The sequence below is a fragment of the Mustelus asterias genome, chromosome 19 (assembly GCF_964213995.1).
Source record: "Mustelus asterias chromosome 19, sMusAst1.hap1.1, whole genome shotgun sequence".
NCBI classification, from domain to species: Eukaryota; Metazoa; Chordata; class Chondrichthyes; order Carcharhiniformes; family Triakidae; genus Mustelus; species Mustelus asterias.
The window spans coordinates 84033964-84057420 of NC_135819.1; the positions used below are offsets into that span (position 1 = coordinate 84033964).

The 23457-nt window shown below is 43.2% G+C and overlaps 1 protein-coding gene across 1 annotated transcript in view; it reads left to right on the forward strand.

Moving 5' to 3' along the window:
• Nucleotides 1-23457, forward strand: part of sema3ab (sema domain, immunoglobulin domain (Ig), short basic domain, secreted, (semaphorin) 3Ab) — a 446670-nt gene that overhangs the window by 373022 nt on the left and 50191 nt on the right. The window contains exons 9-12 of the mRNA XM_078236002.1: nt 9799-9913; nt 10010-10079; nt 11499-11643; nt 20564-20783. Coding sequence (XP_078092128.1) covers nt 9799-9913; nt 10010-10079; nt 11499-11643; nt 20564-20783 — 550 coding nt within the window. The remainder of the gene's footprint in view (nt 1-9798; nt 9914-10009; nt 10080-11498; nt 11644-20563; nt 20784-23457) is intronic.

The following is a 23457-nucleotide window of genomic DNA, read 5'->3' on the forward strand; positions in this document are numbered from 1 at the left end:
TCAAATTCCACCACCTGCCGTGGTCCCCAGAACATTAGCTGAGTTGCTGGATTAACAGTCTAGCAATAATACCATGAGCCCATCGCCTCCCACCACACTCGAGCATCTTTCCAATGAAGTTCACAACCTAACAGAGACTCATTTCCTTATCACACAGTCACTTTTACTTGGTCATAAATGAAAAATGTTGGCAGTATTTTCCAAGTCAATGGAAAATGAAATCTGCTGCAGTGAAAGCTCTGATTGGCAATGAGCCTGTTTCGTGTTGCTGGCCACTGACCAGTTCCAAAATTATTGCTGTGGAATTCTGAGAGAAGCTTGATCTAGGATGGGGAGAAATAGTAATAAAATAATTAACCATAACCAATACAATAACTGCAACAACTGTAAATGCATAAATTGAATGTAAACAGTGGCACAGGTCAAGCAATTGTCAGATGGGCTGCCTTCACTACCCTTCACTTGAATCCAGCTTGATTGAAATCAGTTGAAGTCAGTATGGAATGAGGTGGGGAGTATAAATGCTCTGTTTGTGATACTACTCAATACACGTTTCTGGCTCAAAGAACCCAAGGAAGTTTCCACTTGGGAAATCCATCCAATCAAAAATAGGAGAGATAACTAGAAACATGTTGTCAGAGGTACCTACGGGGAAATTAAAACGTGTGAAGGGAAGGTGGTTGGAAGTTCTGCCACTGGGTGTGAAAAAAGGGAGGATAAACAAACAGTAGATGCAGGAGACTGGGTAGAGTGTGGAAAGTATACAAGGCTCCCAGTGACTGCAGAGCAAGATAGAATAAGTCAGAGGACATTAAATTTGTTTTGAGAGAGGTGATGTTGGGGAGACTTTTCGTTGTTGTTGTTGCATCATTTGCCAACTCAGATACAAGTCCATTTTGGAATTGAGCCATAACTGGTTTAGAGAGCAGTGTGCAAGCAGCTCCGTGTCATGCCAGCGAACAACTGTCAGCATTTACAGAACTTAATGTAATGGATATCCGAAACCGCGAGATGTGAAAGCATCTATTTTTCCGTGCCAGTAGGGTTATCAATCTGCCTTTCCAGCACAAGTCTTTAATCCACCTCAGCACCGATATAAATGCAGCCCTTGTCTATTAAGGAGCTCAAGGGGAAATCAATTCTGTCACTTGTGCTTAAGTCCACTACACAAAGCAGGTCCAGTTCTGGCTGTGATTAGCAAGATTGTCCAAGTTCAGGAGAATGATTTTATGGGTGTAGTGAAAAAAGCTGGGCCAGAGCATGACATTTATTAAAATGAGGGAAAGTAAGAATTCCGTCTGGAATTTTGTGAAAATTGTGGCTGGTTTTAGGATAGTGTTTCTTCAGTTGTTGAATAAATAGTTTCAAGGATATACATTAAACGTACCTTAACTGGACCAGAATATCTTGTAGTTTACCCGTCCAATCTTCAGCTGCTAATTGAAAGCAGCAACCTCTTAAGGGAACGGCCATCCAAATGCAGTCTATCTATAAAATCAGCACACTGATATACAATATAAATAATCTCATATGGACCTCATCAAAATCCTTCCTTCATCCCTCATTTTCTTTCAAAGAAATTCCAGGAAAGTTAGTGATTCACAGCTCATTCCCATAACAAAAACAAGAAAATATATTTAATTATCACAAGCTGTTTGGTGTTTGAATTTAAAAACTCTTATTCAAAGCTGAGGGTGTTTCCCAGATACCCAGCGAATAAAAAGTTGAGATGAGTGTGGTTACACTGATTTTCCAACATTTTCAACAAATTTTCCAACATTTGTTCTGGATGTTTCTATATTACTGTGCCAATACCCCACATACTGTACCAGCCTGCCTGATAACTCTGCAATTCTGGCTTTTTAGAACCTGCTTCAGATTCATAGGGTCATATAGAGGTTTATAGCATGGAAACAGGCCCTTTGGCCCAATTTGTCCATGTCACCCAGTTTTTACCACGAAGCTAGTCCCAATTGTCCGTATTTGGCCCATATCCCTCTATACCCATTTTACCCATGTAACTGTCTAAATGCTTTTTAAAAGACAAAATTGCACCTGCCTCTACTACTACCTCTGGCAGCTTGTTCCAGACACTCACCACCCTCTGTGTGAAAAAATTGCCCCTCTGGACCCTTTTGTATCTCTCCCCCCTCACCTTAAACCTATGCCCTCTAGTATTAGACTCCCCTACCTTTGGGAAAAGTTGTTGACGATCTACCTTATCTATGCCCCGCATTATTTTACAGACCTCTATAAGATCACCCCTCAGCCTCCTACGCTCCAGAGGAAAAAGTCCCAGTCTCTCCAGCCTCTCTTTATAACTCAATCCATCAAGTCCCGGTAGCATCCTGGTAAATCTTTTCTGCGCTCTTTCTAGTTTAATAATATCTTTCTATAATAGGGTGACCAGAACTGTACACAGTATTCCGAGTGTGACCTTACCAATGTCTTGTACAACTTCAACAAGACATCCCACTCCTGTATTCAATGTTCTGACCAATGAAACCCAGCATGCAGGCTTTGCTTTTTTCACTACCCTGTCCAATTGTGACTCCACTTTCAAGGAGCTATGAACATGTACCCCTAGATCTCTTTGTTCTGTAACTCTCCCTAACGCCCTGCCATTAACTGAGTAAGTCCTACCCTGGTTCAATCGACCAAAATGTATCACCTCGCATTTATCTAAATTAAACTCCATCTGCCATTCGTCAGCCCACTGGCCCAATTGATCAAGATCCCGTTGCAATCCTAGATAACCTCCTTCACTGTACATAATGCCACCAATCCTGGTGTCATCTGCAAACTTACTAACCATGCCTCCTAAATTCTCATCCAAATCATTCATATAAACAACAAATAACAGTGGACCCAGCACCGATCCCTGAGGCACACCTGGTGTTGTTAGACTTCTTACTGTGCACAACGCTGGTCACAGGCCTCCAGTTTGAAAAACAACCTGCTACAACCACCCTCTGCCTTCTGTCATCAAGTCAATTTTGTATCCAATTAGCTACCCCACCTTGGATCCCATGAGATTTAACCTTAGGCAACAACTTACCATGCGGTACCTTGTCAAAGGCCTTGCTAAAGTCCATGTAGACAATGTTGACTGCACTGCCCTCATCTACCTTCTTCATTACCCCTTCAAAAAACTCAATCAAATTCGTGAGACATGATTTTCCACTCACAAAGCCATGCTAATTGTCCCTAATCAGTCCTTGCCTCTCCAAATGCCTATAGATCCTGTCTCTTAGAATATCTTCTAACAACTTACCCACCACAAATATTAGGCTTACTTGTCTGTAGTTCCCAGGCCTTTCCCTGCATCCCTTCTTGAACAAAGGCACAACATTTGCTAAACTCCAATCTTCAGGCACCTCACCTGTGGCTGTCGATGATTCAAATATTTCTGCTAGGGGACCCGCAATTTCCTCCCTAGCCTCCCACAACATCCTGGGATACACTTCATCAAGTCCCGAGGATTTATCTACCTTGATGCGCTTTAAGACTTCCAGCACCTCCTTCTCTGTAATAAATACACTCCTCAAGTCATCACTATTTATTTCCCCAAGTTCCCTAACCTCCATGCTTTTCTCAACAGTAAATACCGACAAGAAACATTCATTTAGAATCTCACCCATCTCTTGTGGATCCGCACACGTGTGACTTTGTTGATCAAGTCCATCTGTTTCACTTTTGCGGAGGATTACACTTTCAAAGTCATTGTGTTAATTAATACCTGACATTCAGATAGAAGATGATTGGACCGATGATGCATCAGGCCCATCTGATTAGCCGAGGGTGTTTTGAACTGACTGAAAAGGAAGTGAGGAGGAATGTTCTTTTGAGGATGGAAGGGATTCTGATTAATGCCAATTGATTGTTTTGCAAACTGATGCTATCTCAATCTTACTTTACTGCACTGAATAGTAATTGAGAATGTTGCAATGCGGCCTGGAGTATACAGACAAAATCAAATGGAAACACACCAGACCCCAGAGCTGTTCCTGCGCAAACAGCATACACACTAACTGAGAGCCTCAAGTTTTAATCAAGAGAGGCCGTCACAGAACTGCTGTTCCAGGAATTAAGAATCTAAATGAAGATTTTCAGAGTAGAATGATGCAGAAAACATGTTGTGTCGGCGATGTACAGATGTCATGTTACTGAAGTTGGACATAGGCTGATTAGCCCACTGGGGTTTCCATAATCTCCTCGAGGCATTTTCAGCTCAACTAAAAGACCATTACATCATAACTCCTCCGTAACCTTCACTCTTCATTTTAAAATAATTTACATAAGCTCCAGCATTCCCGAGAGAGGGACAATCAGTATCCTTACGAGTACAAAGAAGTTAAGCATATCTATTAGAAGATTACAGTTAGACAATGGCTTCAGTATAACCTTGATGAATGGAACTGATCTGATAACATTGTATGGGTGTAGCTTGTTTCAACAGATTCTGTAAAATCAATCCTTTGACTACATAATAGACGACTGAACACAAAACACATTATTTAACAAAAAATCATTCCTTGTAACGTTCCTAATTCAAAGGTAAGCTATAAATGCGACCTCAGGCCTCACTAATATTGTATGTGGAAGCTTCTGGCACCTGTTGTGCCTCCACAGACAGAGGAAGAATGTTTCCCTGTTAGATTTAACAACATTATCCTCATTTTACTCTCATAAAGGCAGGCAGAACACACTCCAGTTTCTGTCCTAATCCATCAGTTAGAATATAGTCAGTTTAGAATATAGGCAGAGTTTATAATATATGCAGAGTTTATAATATAGGCAGAGTTTGTAACGTACCCTGTAACCATTTCATTTCAAATTGCCCTTGCTCGCAATCTGATTAGCTTTAAATCACCCTGTTTAGATGAGAGGTAGGTTGGTTCAGTGAACAAAGATTCGGATTGACATTTTATTGCAGTACCGCAGTCCATTGCAAGCAGCTCAAATCGTAGAAGGGAAGCTAAGTGATTTCCCACAGTACTGACTGCACTGGACTGTCTGCCTTCATTTTATTCTCAAGCCTTGGGGTGGAAATTAAACCCAGAACCTTGTGACCCAGAGGCGAGCATGCTGCCAACTGAGCCATGGCTGACACTCTGTTGCTAGGTAACCTTTCCTCCAATATGGCTATGTCTTGTTCTAGTTAATGTCAGGGTCTTCAGTCATCCTATTGCCAGCCTTATCTCGAATTCTAACAAATTGCACAAACATTTTTTAGAGAAGCCAGCTGCACTCTACATATCATTCTTACCAGATAACTCACTCCCGTGACCTGGGATTATTGTGCACATCATTGATTGTCCATGAGTTGGACACATCACCCAACACACAGCAACACTGGCACCTCGATCAGGGCTGCATTATTACCCTTTATCAATCCCCTTGCCAAGCCCATTTCTCAGACAGACAAGGGGCTTTGACTCGAAACATCAGCTCTTTTCGCTCCTCACAGATGCTGCCAGATCTGCTGAGCTTTTCCAGCATTTTCTCTTTTGGAGTCTTATTGGACCATAGAATCGTAGAATCCCTACAATGCAGAAGGAGGTGATTCAGCCCATTGAGTCTCCACCAACCACAATCCCACCCAGGCCCTATTCCCGTAACCCCACATATTTACCCTGCTAATCCTCCTAACACTAGGGTCAATTTACCATGGCCAATCAACCTAACCCGCACATCTTTGGACTGTGGGAGGAAACCGGAGCACCCGGAGGAAATCCACGCAGACACAGGGAGGACATGCAAACTCCACACAGACAGTGACCCGAGGCTGGGAATTGAACCCTGTGAGGCAGCAGTGCTAACCACTGTGCCACCATGGCGTAATTACTTCAATGAGTCAATGCAGGCATGATGGGCTGAAGGGCCACTTTCAATCCTCTATGTTTCTATGTTGGTCCCGAGCAGATTGTAGAAACTTTTATCCTGGTAGTTTGAACTGAATTCAACCTCCAAAGGTAGAGGGAGTACATCCTAAGCTGCAGCACAATTTAATTACCAATGGCTTGCTTTCTTATGTTGATCTGTGTGCTCTCATGCCACCTATTTGGACTACGAGACGCGATTCAGTGATATGAGTTTGAGCTTTGAGTTTGCCCTACTTTTGTTGTAAAGTCAGTTCCGAACATTAGTGCTGGCATTGGAACAAAAGCTGTGTTTACAATTTTACTCTCCTACTATTCTGGGCATGAACCTTTGCTGATCTAATGAATAAACAACATGGGGCTTTGGGAAACATAGAAACATAGAAAACTACAGCACAAAACAGGCCCTTCGGCCCCACAAGTTGTGCCGAACATATTCCTACCTACTAGGCCTACCTATAACCCTCCATCCTATTAAGTCCCATGTACTCATCCAGGAGTCTCTTAAAAGACCCTATTGAGTTTGCCTCCACCACCACTGACGGCAGCCGATTCCACTCGCCCACCACCCTCTGTGTGAAAAACTTCCCCCCAACATTTCCCCTGTACCTACCCCCCAGCACCTTAAATCTGTGTCCTCTCGTAGCAGCCATTTCCACCCTGGGAAAAAGCCTCTGAGAGTCCACTCGATCTATGCCTCTCAAATCTTATATACCTCTATTAGGTCTCCTCTCATCCTACGTCTCTCCAAGGAGAAAAGACTGAGCTCCCTCAGCCTATCCTCATAAGGCGCCACTCAATCCAGGCAATATCCTTGTAAATCTCCTCTGCACCCTTTCAATCTTTTCCACATCCTTCCTATAGTGAGGCGACCAGAACTGAGCACAGTACTCCAAGTGGGGTCTGACGAGGGTCTTATATAGCTGCATCATTATCCCCGGACTCCTAAACTCAATCCCTCAATTGATAAAGGCCAGAAGGAAGTCTAACTGGAGTACATTTGTCATTGCTGATGAATTATCTCACGATGGTGCATGATTCCATCCACCCAGAGTGCTGTACTGATAACCACAATAGATCATTTTGCTGTTAGTGCTTTGGACTTATTGGTCGAATTAAAGGCATTAGACAATCCATTTGACATTTTTTCAAATAAAATTTTACACAAACATCTTTTAAAGATGGATAAAAGAAACTCTTTTATGCCCGCCTAACTATAAAAGTAAGAAACATTGGTGTAACTTGTAGGAGATAATTTCAGTATCATAAATTTTCAGTGCATGGGTTATATCCTCAAAGTTACTGCAACAATTTCAGAGATGAATGTGATACAATCTAGCTCAAAGTGACTGCATTGATTTTCCTAGATACTGAAACTTTGATCCATGATTTGAAAGGGCTGCTATGTTTTGAGTTTGCCCAGTTTGCAAGATTGATCCTTAGCATCCTACCCGATAATTTACCTAAGCAAGTATTTGCAGAATTTTACATCAGTAACCAACCAGTTCAAAGCATTCATACCTAACTGGGACAATGTGTCTGTCCTGAGATATACCCCTCACTGAAGTTGCTCCAGATATTAGTGGAATTCCAAAATATTTATAGTTATAAGTTTAACATCGGTAGTGGGGAGAATTCTCGAATCCATTATCAAAGACTTTATAGCAAAGCATTTAGAAAGCAGTGGCAGGATCAGACTGAGTCAGCATGGATTTATGAAGGGGAAATCATGCTTGACAAATCTGTTGGAATTCTTTGAAGATGTAACTAGTAGAGTTGACAAGGGGGAACCAGTGAATGTAACCCAATCCATCAGGCAAACCAGCCTCCCATCCATTGACTCTGTCTACACTTCCCGCTGCCTCGGCAAAGCAGCCAGCATAATTAAGGACCCCATGCACCCCGGACATTCTCTCTTCCACTTCTTCCATCGGGAAAAAGGTACAAAAGTCTGAAGTCACGTACCAACTGAGTCAAGAACAGCTTCTTCCCTGCTGCTGTCAGACTTTTACCTTGCATTAAGTTGATCTTTCTCTACACCCTAGCTATGACTGTAACACTACATTCTGCACTCTCTCGTTTCCTTCTCGATGAACGGTATGTCTGTATAGTGCGCAAGAAACAATACTTTTCTCTTCATGTTAATACATGTGACAATAATAAATCAAATCAAATCAAATCAGTTGATGTGGTATATTTGGACGTTCAGAAAGCGTTTGACTAAGTCCCGCGTATGAGATTATCTTGCAAGATTAAAGCGCATGGGATTGGGGGAAGTGTATTGAGATGGATAGAAAACTGGTTGGCAGAGAGGAAACAAAGAGTAGGAATTAATGGGTGCTTTTCAATTTGGCAGGCAGTAACTAGTGGGGTGCCACAGGGATCGGTGCTGGGACCTCAGCTATTCACAATATACATTAATGATTTGGATGTGGGAACAAAATGTAACGTCTCAAAGTTTGCGGATGATACCAAGTTGGGTGGTAGGGTGAATTGTGACGAGGATGCAGAGATCCTTCAGCATGTTCTGGACAGATTGGGTGAGTGGGCTAATCAGTGGCAGATGCAGTACAATTTGGATAAATATGAAGTTATTCACTTTGGAAACAAAAACAAGAAACCAGATTTCTACCTGAATGGCTGTAAATTGGGAGAGGGGAGTGTGCAGCGGGACCTGGGTGTCCTTGTGCACCAGTCACTGAAGGTAAGCATGCAGGTGCAGCAGGCGGTAAAGAAGGCAAATGGTATGTTGGCCTTCATTGCGAGAGGTTTCGAGTACAGGAGCAGGGATGTGTTGTTGCAATTATACAGGGCCTTGGTGAGGCCACACCTAGAGTATTGTGCGCAGTTTTGGTCTCTTTTCCTGAGGAAGGATGTTCTTGCTCTTGAGGGAGTGCAGTGAAAGTTTACCAGGCTGATTCCGGAGATGGCAGGACTGATGTATGAGGAGAGATTGACTAGGTTAGGATTGTTTTCGCTGGAGTTCAGATGAATGAGGGGGGGAACCTCATAGAGACTTATAAAATTCGAACAGAACAAGACAGGTAGATGCAGGGAGGATGTTCCCAATGGTGGGGGTGTCCAGAACCAGGGGTCACAGTCTGAGGATTCAGGGTAGACCATTTAGGACAGAGTTGAGGAGACATTTCTTCACCCAAAGAGTGGTGAGCCTGTGGAATTCATTACCACAGGAAGTAGTTGATGCCAAAACATTGAATGTATTCATGAGACGGCTGGATATAGCACTTGGGGCGAATGGGATCAAAGGTTATGGGGAGAAAGCAGGATTAGGCTATTGAGTTGGACGATCAGCTATGATCATAATGAATGGTGGAGCAGGCTCGAAGGGCCGAATGGCCTCCTCCTGCTCCTATCTTCTATGTTTCTATGTTTCTATTTCTTCCCATTCCTGGGGACGTGACAAGAACAGAAATTAAGAATTTATGACAGTAAAGTTCTATTACTTTAGCTATAAATGAAATTGACAATAGGTTGAAATTATCTACTGGAAAGTGTAAATATTCCAATCATTCAAAAAAAAGACTTTAAAATTCTGAAACCCGGGTGTGCACTGGGATTTGGGATTTCTAACTGGGTTAATTAATGCCAAGTTTCTGGTGAAAAAGCACAACAGCAGACATTATGTTCAGCTGCAAAGGTGGCTAAAGAAGTTGCCAGTCTCCACTGACAGCCGCATGCAAATGATGGAGCTCGGGAAGTGTGATATCACATCACGTCAGTACTGCTCTGTCTCACTCACATCAGCAGAGGCAGAAATCTCCAGCCCTATTGATAAACCGGGAGAACGTTACATTGGAAGTATTTCCAATGAACTTCCTTACCTAATTCACAAAATGCTTTGATATGTCACTGTGATTTAAGGCATCCAATTAACTTGTCTTCTTTTTGTCATCAGAATGACTTTGGAGGCCATAGAAGCCTTGTTAACAAATGGGTAACTTTCCTCAAAGCTCGCTTAGTGTGTGCCGTACCAGGACCCAATGGCATCGACACTCATTTTGATGAATTACGTAAGTAGGAAAATAGATACCATGACAAACAATTTTTAATCTTACTTCAACAATTTCACCTTCCTGGTGACTAAAGCGCAAAGCATTGTTTTTCAGAGGATATTTACATAATGAAATCTAAAGATCCCAAGAATCCATTTATCTACGGCATCTTTACTACTTCCAGGTAAGGGAAACAGTGCAGTGGGTGTGAATAAAGTGAGCTGAATCAAAGTGGCTTCATTTGCCTTGTTGTTTTCAGATGGTGTCACTGCTGCCCATATCTCTGTCATAGTTGGAATGAAAACCCATGTTTATGTAAACGTGGCTTCTGTCACATGATGAACTTCTGATGGCTCAACAACAGAACCTCCAAAGGAATTCAGAGCCGGAAAAAGCTGCAGTTTGTCTAAAGTGTGGGTGAATTTATCTTCACCAACGCAGTGAAGAAGCTGTCTGCAACACAGCAACTCAAAACGTCATCCTTTGGGGGTTTTTTTTCTCCCCAGTGGGTCATTGCCGATACAACATTTAAAAAAAAATTCTTTCACAGGATGTAGACACTGGCATTTATTGTCCATCCCTTGTTGCCCTTGAGAAGGTGGTGATGAACTGCCTATTTGAACCCGCAGCAGTCCATGTGGTGTAGGTACACCCACAGTGCTTTTAGGGAGGGAGTTCCATGATTTTGACCCATTAGCAGTGAAGGAACGGCGATATATTTCCAAGTCAGGATGGTTTGTGGCTTGGAGGGGAACTCACAGATGGTGGTGTTCTCATGTATCTGCTGTCCTTGTCCTTCTTGGTGGTTGAGGTCACAGGTTTGGAAGGTGTTGTTGAAGGGGCCTTGATTCCCAGTCTGTAAGCACTCTGTTGCTGTATGATGGTATTAGCTATCTATTGCTCGTTTCTCTCAATATTTGGGAAATAACAGCACTTCAGGGATGGGCATGCACATCGTCAAATACCTGTTTTTTGCAGGAGTGTTGTACGTCACCATTTGTGTATTTAAAAAAAGCTTCCAGCATTAAGCACAAATATAAAAATGTTGTGGAAATACGATCTGGTTGGAGGTAGTCCTATTTTCATTACGTGACAGTGGTGATGAACACACAATTAATTTGGGGAGACCTTCCCTTGATAAGGTAGGAAAGAGGATGAGCTTGGACAGATGGGTTTGTGGAAGTGCCCGCAGAATCGGAATGGAATTCTTTATCTCATCACCCTCAGATGGCTATTACTGACCAGCTTTGCCATTGTTGCCTCAACCAATCAGCATTTTTAAAGATCGCTGGTGGAGCTCATGATTAGGTCAGTGGCCTAGGAGTCCACAGAACATTGAGGTCCGTCTCATCTTCAGAATGGCAAGAGTATCTTCCACAACATACTCCTTACATCAGGACTTTCGCTATCCATGCAATGTAAGATTAAGTTTACTGAGATTGTTTCTGTGCAGTCCCTTTAACATCTTTCCTTCCTGAGACCATGACTAAGACATGCTGGAAGGAAAAGAGCATTCTGCATTCCTCAATAACACAAATGTTATTATGCTATCTCCTAACTGCATGTAGAGTCTAATTATTTTTATGATTCTTTTTCCATATAGCAACATCTTTAAGGGCTCAGCAGTGTGTATGTACAGTATGTCTGATATAAGGAGAGTGTTCTTGGGCCCGTATGCTCATCGGGAAGGTCCAAGCTACCAGTGGGTGCCATTCCAAGGAAGGGTTCCATATCCCCGCCCAGGAACAGTAAGTGTTTCTAACATTGGAGCAACAATAAATGGACTGATTAACAATGTAGGATTTTAGAAGTTTCCATGAGATCTCCGTCACTCTTCTAAGCTCCAGTGAATATAATCCTAACCAATATTAGTCTCTCCTCATATGACAGACCTGCCATCCCAGGAATCAGACTGGGAAACCTTCGCTGTACTCCCTCTATAGCAAGGATATCCTTCCTCAGATAAGGAGACCAAAACTGTATACACTACTCCAGATGTGGCCTCACCAACACCTTTTACAAGTGCAGCAATTGTATAGGGTGTTGGTGAGGCCACACCTGGTGTATGGTGTGCAGCTTTGGTCTACAATTCTTTTACATCTTTTTCGTTTCTCTTCTCTTGCTCATGCCGATCTCATATCACTTAACATCAAGCTTTTTCAATGGAAAAACAGCAGCTCTTTGATGCAAGACAACATTGCACAGTAACGGAGAAAATGACCAAAACTAACTGCAAACAGCTTGAAAAAGTTGTTTTAAGCCTCAAAAACTGACTCAATACAATGTGTGGCAAGAAGTTACTTTTGATTCTCCCAATGGTTCCTTATCAAATACTATAAAATAATACCTAATGCAGTAATGCTTGATGGAAAATGCAGTAGGCTTGGTGGATAACTGTCTCACGTTGCCTTTGATCCCTTCCCCTGCTGCTACTATTCTGTTCCTTTAGCATCTTTTCTGAGCTACCACTTTTGGAGGACACATGGGAATGGGGACCCCTGCTCCAAAATCACAGAGTTTCCAAAGTTGCAGTCTTAAAAACTCAGAACTGAGAAGCGGAGATTACTGTGATTCAGGACACTTAATGTCGCCTAATTGTCAGAGACTATCTCAGTTTGTGTGTCGGGTACATTCAACGTGAAACTTTACTCTTCCGTGTTTATCTTCAGTTCTAGAGGACAAATCCCTTTCCGTTTCCAGAATATACATCTTATCACATTAAACTTTGCAAAAAAATCTGCAGTTTCCAATTTTTACCAGAGCCCAAAATTAATTTTTTGATGTGCAAGTTTCATTAGCAGATTCTCATTATCTCAGGTTTGTCTCCCTGTTATGTTGATGTTATTTATTTATTATTGATTTATTATTTATTTATTGAAGTATTTATTAATACACATTGTATTTCTGCAATTAGTGAGGTGATTTCTGCCTCACATTCCTTCTGTGAAACCAACATCTTCAGATCTCTGATAAGAACACTCCAGATGCTATATTGAAGAAGTAAAGATTTGAAATGCTTTAATCAGTTATTTATTGTGAAGGGAAAAATAATTTACAGCAAACAAAATTGATTTCCTTCCAAAAACTGCAATCTTTTTTTCAGTTATATTTTAATTGCATGCCCTGTATACACTTCCTTTTTTAAAACCAGCTCACTGCTCCTTTGAGTTAGTAAACTGTCCTGTGTGTGTGTGTGTGTGTGTGTGTGTGTGTTTCTGGTTTAATCTGTTCCTGTTAAATCAAGTGAAAATGTTCAAAATTACAAGCAAATGATTTGAAAGAGAACCCATTCACTCCAACACGTGATGTCAGAGATTGGTTCAGCCATTGTCAAAGACTGGGTTCCTCCGTTGTCAGTGACTGAGGTGAAGGTTCAGCCAGGAGACAGGCCCCCTGTCCAAGCCCCCTGTATTTCTTCTCAGCTGCATCTGCCAATGAGTGCAGCTGCTAATAGCCTCTCCCGGCACCAGTGTCATTTTACGCTAAATCCTTCCGACTTGCCCTACTCATCGATTGCTTCAAAACATCCATTGCTCCCAAATCCTCTCCTCAGGCCTTGATGAGCAAAAGAATGTATCAATCTGTAAGTTGCTGATGGACATAAAGTTTATTTTAGGATATGTGGGTAGATGATACAAAACTCTGGACTGTCGTTGTGAAATGGGACTGGTTGACATACATTAACATTTTGGGTGCAATTCTCCAAAAAAATGACAAGTGTCGTTTCTGGCAGGACACCGTATGATTCCAATTGGGTGGGTCGATGTGATCCCAATCGCAATCCTCCCCCACTTAGCCATTTTTTTTGGAGCGGGGGTGATTTGCACACTGAATGAGAGGGACTGGGCCTAAAGACGTTGGCATGGTCTGCTCCTCAGAGATTGGACGCCATTTTTAAAAGGCACCCCCATCTCAAAATGAGGTTAACGATCTCCCCCTGGCATCTGGTGGTATCAGCACCCCCCACCTTCAACACTGGTATCAGTGCCGCCCCCCCCCAGCATGTCTGGCCCCCTTACCACCACATGTGAACGAGACCCTGCTATGGGGTCGAGACCTTCTTCAGGCCCCACACTTTCATGCCAACTTGGCATTGCCAGGATGCCAGGGCCCTGCTCAGCCATGTCCCTGACCACCCAGGGGCTCCAATGGCCTCCGAATCCCCTAGTGTGGTCATCAGATCTATAGCCATGGTAGAGGGGCAGACAGTTGGGTTGGATGACCCTCTTAGTCACCCGCTGCCTGGACCGCTGATGGCAAGCTCGGCCAGGCCCAGGGGCAGGTTCACAAGGAGGTCCACCACCTTCCCCATCCCGTCCACCACCCGCACCAGATGCCCATCGGTCAGGAGAATGGGGCTGAAGTGCAAACAAAACACTAATAAAAACATTTTTAAGTAACTAAAAAGGGAGTGCAGTCTAAGACAACCTTTCTATCCATAGTCCACAGAGTCCACAGGACTGCGAAAAGGGGGCGGCGCCTTGGGAATCCGTGAACTGGTGCAATCTATGGTTTTATGGGTTATCTTCAATAACCCATATCTTCAGTAACCTGTATCTTCAGTAACCCATATCTTCAGTAACCTGTATCTTCAGTAACCCATATCTTCAGTAACCCGTATCTTCAGTAACTCGTATCTTCAGTAATCTGTATCGTCAATAACCCATATCTTCAGTAACCTGTATCTTCAGTAACCCGTACCTTCAGTAACCTGTATCTTCAGTAACCCGTATCTTCAATAACCCATGCCTTCAGTAACCTGTATCTTCAGTAACCCGTACCTTCAGTAATCTGTATCTTCAGTAACCCGTATCTTCAGTAACCCGTATCTTCAGTAACCTGTATCTTCAGTAACCTGTATCTTCAATAACCCATATCTTCAGTAATCTGTATCTTCAATAACCCATGCCTTCAGTAACCTGTATCTTCAGTAACCCGTACCGATGTTTAAGGGGAAGGGCCTCTCTGCAGAGGGACCTCCACTGGGGACCTCCACTACCAGACGGCAACAAAGCATGTCTGTGCGATGGGCGAGGATATGGAAGTGAAGGCTGTGCTGCAGCAGCCCCGACAGGAAATCTCTCCGTGTGCTGATAAAGGGCACAGAGGGCATTTCCATGAGGCAGCCCGGACTCTGGGGCTCCGGCTCCCAGGGGTGGTTAGGGATCAATGTGAAGTTCAACTGAATAGGGGTGCATTCAGACAGGAACTCACCGCACACCTGAACCGCCTCAAGACTACGAGTGCCAACAGGTCCGAGCATGATTGCTTTGAGATCACGGATGGCATTAGCCATGAGCTGGACCCGCCCCCCCCCCCCCCCACCCCCACTGTCTGGTGACTCAGTAACATATCTGGTGTCATCCAGCCCACTCCTCCACCACCCAGCACATCCCCAACCCTGGTCACCCTGGCATCCACAGCCTGCCTCTCTGCCAGCCACAGGAAATGGAATTGGTGGAGGAGTAGATTCCTGAGCAGCGGCTCCCTGGTGACAGCCACTAATCCAGATGGGGGAGAGCTGCAGCGTGAAGCGACCGTGTCCCAGACTTTAGTAGGTCCTGGTAACAGACCCGTCAGGTCCATGAACAGGAGCTGCAGGGTGTAATTCAGGCTGTGCACCTGGCTGGAAAAATAAGTTGCCAGGGCACTCCGTCGAGGAAGAGGTTTAATAATGTTGCAAGATAGAATCCTCCCCGCAGAGAATCAGCAATGTGTCCCTTTGAAATCGGAACTCCAATTAGCCATTCTGATGGAATTACAACTTCAGTAATCCGTATCTTCAGTAACCCATATCTTCAGTGCCACGGATATTTATTTTCTTTAACAAAGTAAATTCATTTCTGAAATGTTAAGATTCTATAAGCACCATTCTAGAGACTAATTTTCTGCAAAGAATTTTGTTCAACCTTATATATAATAAATTAAACGTGTATCATAATCTGACATTACTCATACTCTTCACCAGAATTAAGGTATTTGAAAGTATTTCTAAGCTTTGTATCTCATGGGCTGCTGCAGTGGATCCAGTGTTGCCTGCTTTAGCTATTTCCGCTGGATGGGTGGAATGTTCCGGCTGGTGTCTCACACACTGTCAAAAAGAAGCAGCGAGGCCCTGGTGCTGGCTCTGAGGAGGAAGCTCCATCTTCTGCCCATCAGGCAGTGAAGTGGACAGCAACAAACCTTCCCCCAAACTGAGGACCCCAGGAGAAACCTCCTGCTTTCCAAGTGTTGTCGGCTAATCAGAGGCTGGCAGGAGGTTGAGGACTCTGGCCTGTACTTGTTGGAGTTTAAAAGGCTGAGGGGGGATCTTATTGAAACTTACAGGATACTGCGAGTCCTGGATAGAGTGGACATGGAGAGGATGTTTCCACTAGTAGGAAAAACTAGAACCAGAGGACACAACCTCAGGATGATCCTTTAAAACAGAGATGAGGAGGAATTTCTTCAGCCAGAGAGTGGTGAATCTGTGGAACTCTTTGCCATAGAAGACTGTGGAGGCCGGATCATTGAGTGTCTTTAAGATAGAAAAAGATAGGTTCTTGATTAATAAGGGGATCAGGGTTATGGGGAAAAGGCAGGAGAATGGGGATGAGAAAAATATCAGCCATGATTGAATGGTGGAGCAGATTCAATGGGCTGAGTGGCCTAATTCTGCTACTATATCTTATGGCAGCTTTTACACCCAGAGGTAGCCATGGCTGCTGTAGGAGCAACACCTCCTAGAGTCCCAGGATCAAGGAGCAACTCAGGTAAAGGGCAAATGCTGTTGTGGGGAGATGTTGTGGGGTGAGTGTCACAGGGAGAGGGGGGGCATAGGGGCTGGCAGCAAGAGGGGGACGGCATGGTGGCATAGTGGTTAGTACTGCTGCCTCACCACACCAGGGACCCGGGTTCAATTCCAGCCTTGGGTGACTGTCTGTGTGGAGTTTGCACATTCTCTCTGTATCTGCATGGGTTTCCTCCGGGTGCTCCAGTTTCCTCCCACAGGCCAAAGATGTGTGCGGGTAGGGGGATTGGCCATGCTAAATGGTTATGGGTATAGGGTGTTGGGGCAGGGTGCTCTTTCAGAGAGTTGGTGCAGACTCGATGGGCTGAATGGCCTCTTTTTGCACTGTAAGTCTTCAATGGCAGGGGGTGGTTGTCAGTGACCACCCCTCTGCCCAGGTCCCTGCCCTCAATCATCCACACATTGGTGCATATTAAGGGACCCTCCACCCACCCCCTCCAACTGACGTGTAGCCCACATATTTTTACCATTCATGCAAGCCACATGTCGGTTGGCCCACTTAGACCTGGGAAGATAGAGGTGGAGGTGGATAGAGGCACTTAATGCTTGTTAATTGGCCACTTAAGAGACTCCAGCAGAGGCAGAGCGGGAATGTTGACCATGGAACTTCCCACCCAGAACATCTTTCCAGTGATGGTGGGCAGGCATCGGGTATCGGTCCTGATGCCAAGCTATCAAATCTTCAGGTCCATCCACCACCTTCCTCGCTCCCTGTTGGGGAGGAGGGGCAGAAGATTCTGGCCAATCGATCAATTCACGTGAGGTGATACTCAAAATAAGTACTCAATGCTCAAAAAAAGCTGACAATAAATATCATTATCGCTAAGATTAATCTTTCATGACTAAAATGTGCATTTTTAAAATCATTGTTAAATTTCTGTTGCCATCAAACTTGTCCCATCCATATTTCCCACTCACGATTGGCCCAGCACACTGAGTCTCATAATCACCAGAGAGAAACAGACATCAAAGGGAAAATATTCAAAGACGTGCAGATTAGGTGGATTGGCCATTGCTAAATTGCTCCTTAGTGTCAGGGGGACTAGCTAGGATAAATGCATGGAGTTATGGGGATAGGGCCTGGGTGGGATTGTGGTAGGTGCAGACTCGATGGGCTGAATGGCCTCCTTCTGCACTGTAGGGATTCTATGAAAAATTGACTTTGGTGGAGAGTAAGATCTGCATCGCCCCCAAAGTCACCTTCTTCCTGATAAGATTAGGATATGTAATTGTAACTGGAATTGTGCCACATTACGTTTGTTACATGTTGTTTTGGTTCAATCTCTTTAAAATAAATGAGTTACCGGCATTGTTAAAATAGTGACAAAAGAATCTTAATGTGCTGATTCTAAACTTTCCACAGTGTGATTTCATCCCACAAGTGTTAACAAAATGTATGATCTTGCCAGCCTTTCTGTAAAGCTTACTGACATGTAAGACAGGTTTATTGTTCAGTCATGTGAATTTAAACTGTTCAGCAATTGGGAACATACACAAGAGGATTAAACATGTCACTGCTGCAAACTCTCCTCAACAGATTGGGGGAGTGCTGCCATGGCTATTAAATATTTTCAGCCAGTCTAAGTCAAAATACCAAGGTAACTTTAGAAGCTAGTTCTTTATTTTCAGTTGACTTATTGCAATCCTGACGAGTGCCTGCAATGTACTGCTTTTGCAAACCAATGACCATATAGCATTCCACGGACCAATGCGGAAATGTTACAGTAACTTCAGGCATTGGGCTAATGTTAAGTTAAAATCAGTAAACCAAAAGTTACTGTCCCAGATGCATTGTTCCATCATTAACTTTGCAAATGTTGGCTCACCATTGAAATGCATTGAATGTTATGAAGTTGTTGTATTTAAGCAGTCGATACAAGCAAAGGTTGCCACAGAAAGTAAAACCTTGCCCATTTAAGTTGAAATACCCTTTTAACAATGTGATAAATATCCATTACTGTCAGTCTAACAACTGCAAATTGACTATTACAAGTTTGGGATCTCATTTCTTGTGTGTTAATAGTTGCTGGACTTTTATAAAACTTTACCTTTCTATCTATTTTATTTCTCTCTGAAGCCAATCTTTCTCTCTCTTTGTTGGTCTGTATCTGGTTTGACATTTTTACCCCACATTTATTCATTTATTCAGATTATCTGATGATTGTTTCTCAATCCTTCAAACTGATTGGCTCAGGACCTGTACTCAGGTCCCAGGTCACTGTGACATTTCCAGTTGGCACTTCAGCCACTCGTCTTGTAAAAGTAAAAAATTCCAAACATGTCAGGACAAGTCTAATAAACAGCGGATGCTATTTGATGTCCCATAACACTACATGATGCTCCCACGTGTGTTTGCTCATGTTAAATTTGAATAAAAGTTTCACAGCAGGCTAGTAACATCATCACTGCCTGGATGCTGGAGTTCACAGGCTTATGTTCAGTTAATGAATATTCATTTTCAATGTGACCTTTACACCCATCCCTTTGGGTACATGTTTTACAAAATAAAGTTTTATAAAGTCGTCACATGTATGGATGAAATCATATTTCATAATCGTAAAATCCCACCTGAGGCCAAGGGGGATTTCCTTTCTGTGAGCCTCGCAGCAAGTCGGTAACATTCCGGCCAGCGTCTCATTAGTGATTCATTTGCATTCGTTCCATGTACCTGAACTAGTCATCAATGCCGACATTGGATGAACAATGTGGGAACATACTTATTTCCATGAGCTGAACTGCATTGGTGCTGACTCGATGGGCCGAAGGGCCTCTTCTGCACTGAATAATTCTGTGATTCTGTGATTCCATGATCCTCTGTTTTAACAAACACAGAAGCCGGAGTTGTAATTGCCAACACAGCAATCCGGCAGGATTGGCCTCGGAGCCACGTTGGCATGCAGTCCGCTCCCCAATGCCAGCCTGAAGTGGACATCCTGGCAGCTCACTGCTTGTGGACTGACACTGATTGGGTAACTGGCAGGCTGGCAGTCAGGCCACTCACAGTGGGAGGGGTTTGGGAGAATCTAGGTGGTAAAATGAGGAGGGAATTTTTGGTATTCAACAAGGCATTGGTCTACAGTCCCTTTGTAGAGAATAGGAATGTTCTTCCAGCCTCACAACAATCAGTTTTACAATCACATTAGTGGCCATTGTGTGTCCTCCAGCAGTTACTCAGCATCCACTGCAGGTTCTCAGTCAGTGCATGGGATTTTACAGGCTCGCTCATCCCAAAACTGTAAAACCCCACCTGAGGTCAACGGACCTTCCCATGTTCCGCCCCTCGCCCGCTCCGATTCCCGTGTCGGGTGGGCCGGTAAAATTCCGGCCAGTAAATTGTTAAAATTGTGTCACTGTCTGGATATTCCCCATTGGATTGCGTCAATGTCTGAAATCTCCCCGTTCCATTTGCTGATGAAATCCGGCAAAAGCCTGAATCATTGCAGAGTGACACTGGCTGAGGACAGGAGTGGGGCAGCAGATTTACTGCTTGCGTTTTAACTCCCATTCCACTCAGCTTCTGTTAGGGAGAGGAGTTAAAACTCTCAATTTTAAGAAGAATCACAGTTGCTTTAAATAAAGTTTTCATATGTTTTAAAAACAGAAAAGTTGGAAACTGCTGAGTCAGTTTTGAACTGAAATGTTGACTCTGTTCCTTTCTCCAGCGATGCTGCTGGGACTTGCTGAGTGTTTCCAGCGTGTTCTGCTTCTATTCCACATCTCCAGCATCCAGAGTATTTTGTTTCATTCTTGATTGTTTTTTGAGTGTGATAATTTCTAAGTTCGGCTTTTTCTCTGACAAATATATTAAATTGAACATATTTTATGGCATCAATTTTAGCTTTACATTATTTTTCCCCAACTGATTTGTTCTTTTAAAGTGTCCTAGCAAAACCTTTGGAGGATTTGAGTCAACAAAGGACTTTCCTGATGATGTCATCACATTTGCCAGAAGCCACCCAGCCATGTACAATCCAGCATTACCCATCAACAATCGACCAATCGTCATAAAGACGGATGTAGATTACCAGTTCACCCAGATTGTTGTGGATCGAGTAGAGGCTGAAGATGGCCAGTATGATGTCATGTTCATCGGAACAGGTAACAACGTTTAATCTAATCCCCTCAGCACTTTGGAAAGTTCCATTTCTATCCGACATTCCGGTTTTCACTAACAAGCATGTTCATAAATCTCATTAAGGATGAAGCTGTGATTAACTTTGTGAAACAAACAACTTTTCAGCAGTGTGTAGATTTTTCTCCTTGGCAGAGTAGTTTGATATGTGTTTGTTATTCTTTCCTGGGATGTGGGCATCTCAGAGAAGGCCAGTGTTTGTTACCCATCCCTAATTGCCCTTGAACTGAGTGGCTTACTGGACGATTATCAGAGGGCAATTAAGAGTCAACCACATTGCTGTGGATCTGGAGCCACATGTAGGCCAGATCGGGTAAGGATGGCAGATTTCCTTCTGAAATTGGAATGTGCAATAAATGCTGGCCTGGCCAGCAACACCCACATCCTGTAAATTAATAAAAATAAATGACAATCAATCATAGTAACCAAGGTAACCATTCCTAAGATGAGCTTTCATTTCCAGGTTCATCAATTGAGTGTAAGTTCCACCAGTTACCATGGTGAGCTTTGAACTCATTTCCCCTAAAACAGAAAATGCTGGAAAATCTCATCAGGTCCTACAGCATCTGTGGAGAGAGAATAGAGCCGACGTTTCGAGTCAGGATTCCTGATGTTGGCTCTGTTTTTGTTTCAGATTCCAGCATCCACGGTATTTTGCCTTTAGCTTCAGACCATCAGTCAGGCTCTCTGCTTTATTAGTCTGGTGACATTACCACAACACCACCATCTCCCCATTATCAGGACCCATCAATAACTTGCTTGTCCTTCTCAGCATAAAAACATAGAAACTAGAAGCAGGAGGAGGCCATTCGGCCCTTGGAGCCACTCAGCCATTCATCTTGATCATGGCTGATCATCAAATTCAATATCCTGATCCCTCCTTCCCCCCATATCCCTTGGTCCCATTAATAGAACATGTTGCAGTTTCACAGCGATATGCATTTGTAACAGGTACGCTTTGTTTCAGTTCGAAAGTTTCAAACATAATTTGGTCAATTTTCTTATAATCAGTCCCTGGGAAGCATTTAACCCTTGTGAAGCATGAATGGGAATCTGTGACATGGAATTGTCAGTTGTTCTGGAATTTCCAGGACATTCACAGTGAGCAAGTGTGAGCTAACCAATGGAGCGCTCTAACTCTGGGGGTATTTCACAGCTGCAAGCTTCCAGCATGAAATGTTATTACCTGTTAATCACATTGATCACTGATTGATAGATCCTACACTCAAAACTGAATAAAGTTACCACTGAGGTCACTGGGGATATATTATAAAAAAAAACACAACAGATCTGATTCGAACACTGGAATCAAATATTGATGTTTGAACATAAGAACATAGGAACTAGAAGCAGGAATAGACCATCTGGCCCCTCGAGCCTGCTCCACCATTCAATAAGATCATGGCTGATCTTTTTGTGGATTCAGCTCCACTTAGCTGCCCGCTCACCATAACCCTTAATTCCTTTACTGTTCAAACATTTATCTATCCTTGCCTTAAAATCATTCAATGAGGTAGCCTCAACTGCTTCACTGGGCAGGGAATTCCACAGATTCACAACCCTTTGTGTGAAGACGTTCCTCCTCAACTCAATCCTAAATCTACTCCCCCTTATTTTGAGGCCATTCCCCCTGGTTCTAATTTCATCTGCCAGTGGAAACAACTTCCCTGCTTCTATCTTATCTATTCCCTTCATAATCTTATATGTTTCTATAAGATCTCCCCTCATTCTTCTGAATTCCAATTAGTATTGCCCCAGTCTACTCAGTCTCGCCTCATAAGCCAACCTTCTCAACTCTGGAATCAACCTAGTGAATCTCCTCTGCACCATCTCCAGTGCCAGTATATCCTTTCTCAAGTAAAGAGACCAAAACTGTACACAGTACTCCAGGTGTGGCCTCATCATCACCTTATACAGCTGCAACATAACCTCCCTGTTGTTAAACTCTATCCCTCTAGCAATGAAGGACAAAATTCCATTTGCCTTCTTAATTACCTGCTGCACCTGCAAACCAACTCCTTGTGATTCTTGCACAAGGACACCCAAGTCCCTCGGCACAGCAGCATGCTGCAATTTTTTACCATTTAAATAATAGTCCATTTTGCTGTTATTCCTACGTATGATTGATCAATCCTCATGCTTCATGTGTTTAAATTTGATTTGTCAGAGTTAACCTGATTGTAACTATTATTCTTTCTATAGTTAAGCAGTGATACAACAGCATTCAAGCTTGGTTACTACATACAGTCCTTAAAAAGCTTATTGTCTCACAACTATTTGTAGAACTTTGCAAAAATGACCAGGGACAATCCAGTGAACCCAGTGTTGAAGGTGAAGTTAAAACAATCAGATTCAGGAATGCAATCTTCCAGCCAGTCTGGAGTTGAGATCAATGCAGAGAGTGACCTCGGGCATTGTGTTTGAAATTGTGAGCAATGTTAAACAGAGCTCGCAATGTAAAATCTTTAAACTGACTCAGCACTGGTATCAGGAGGTGGCTCATTGCCAGAAGTCTGATTGGTTCTTCTGAACTTTGACTCAGGCCTCCCAGACTATTTCCCCAATTGCACAGCATTGAAAAATCCTCATTTCAAATCGAATTGTACAAAAGTTTAAAGCAAGCACCATAACTTCTGTTAA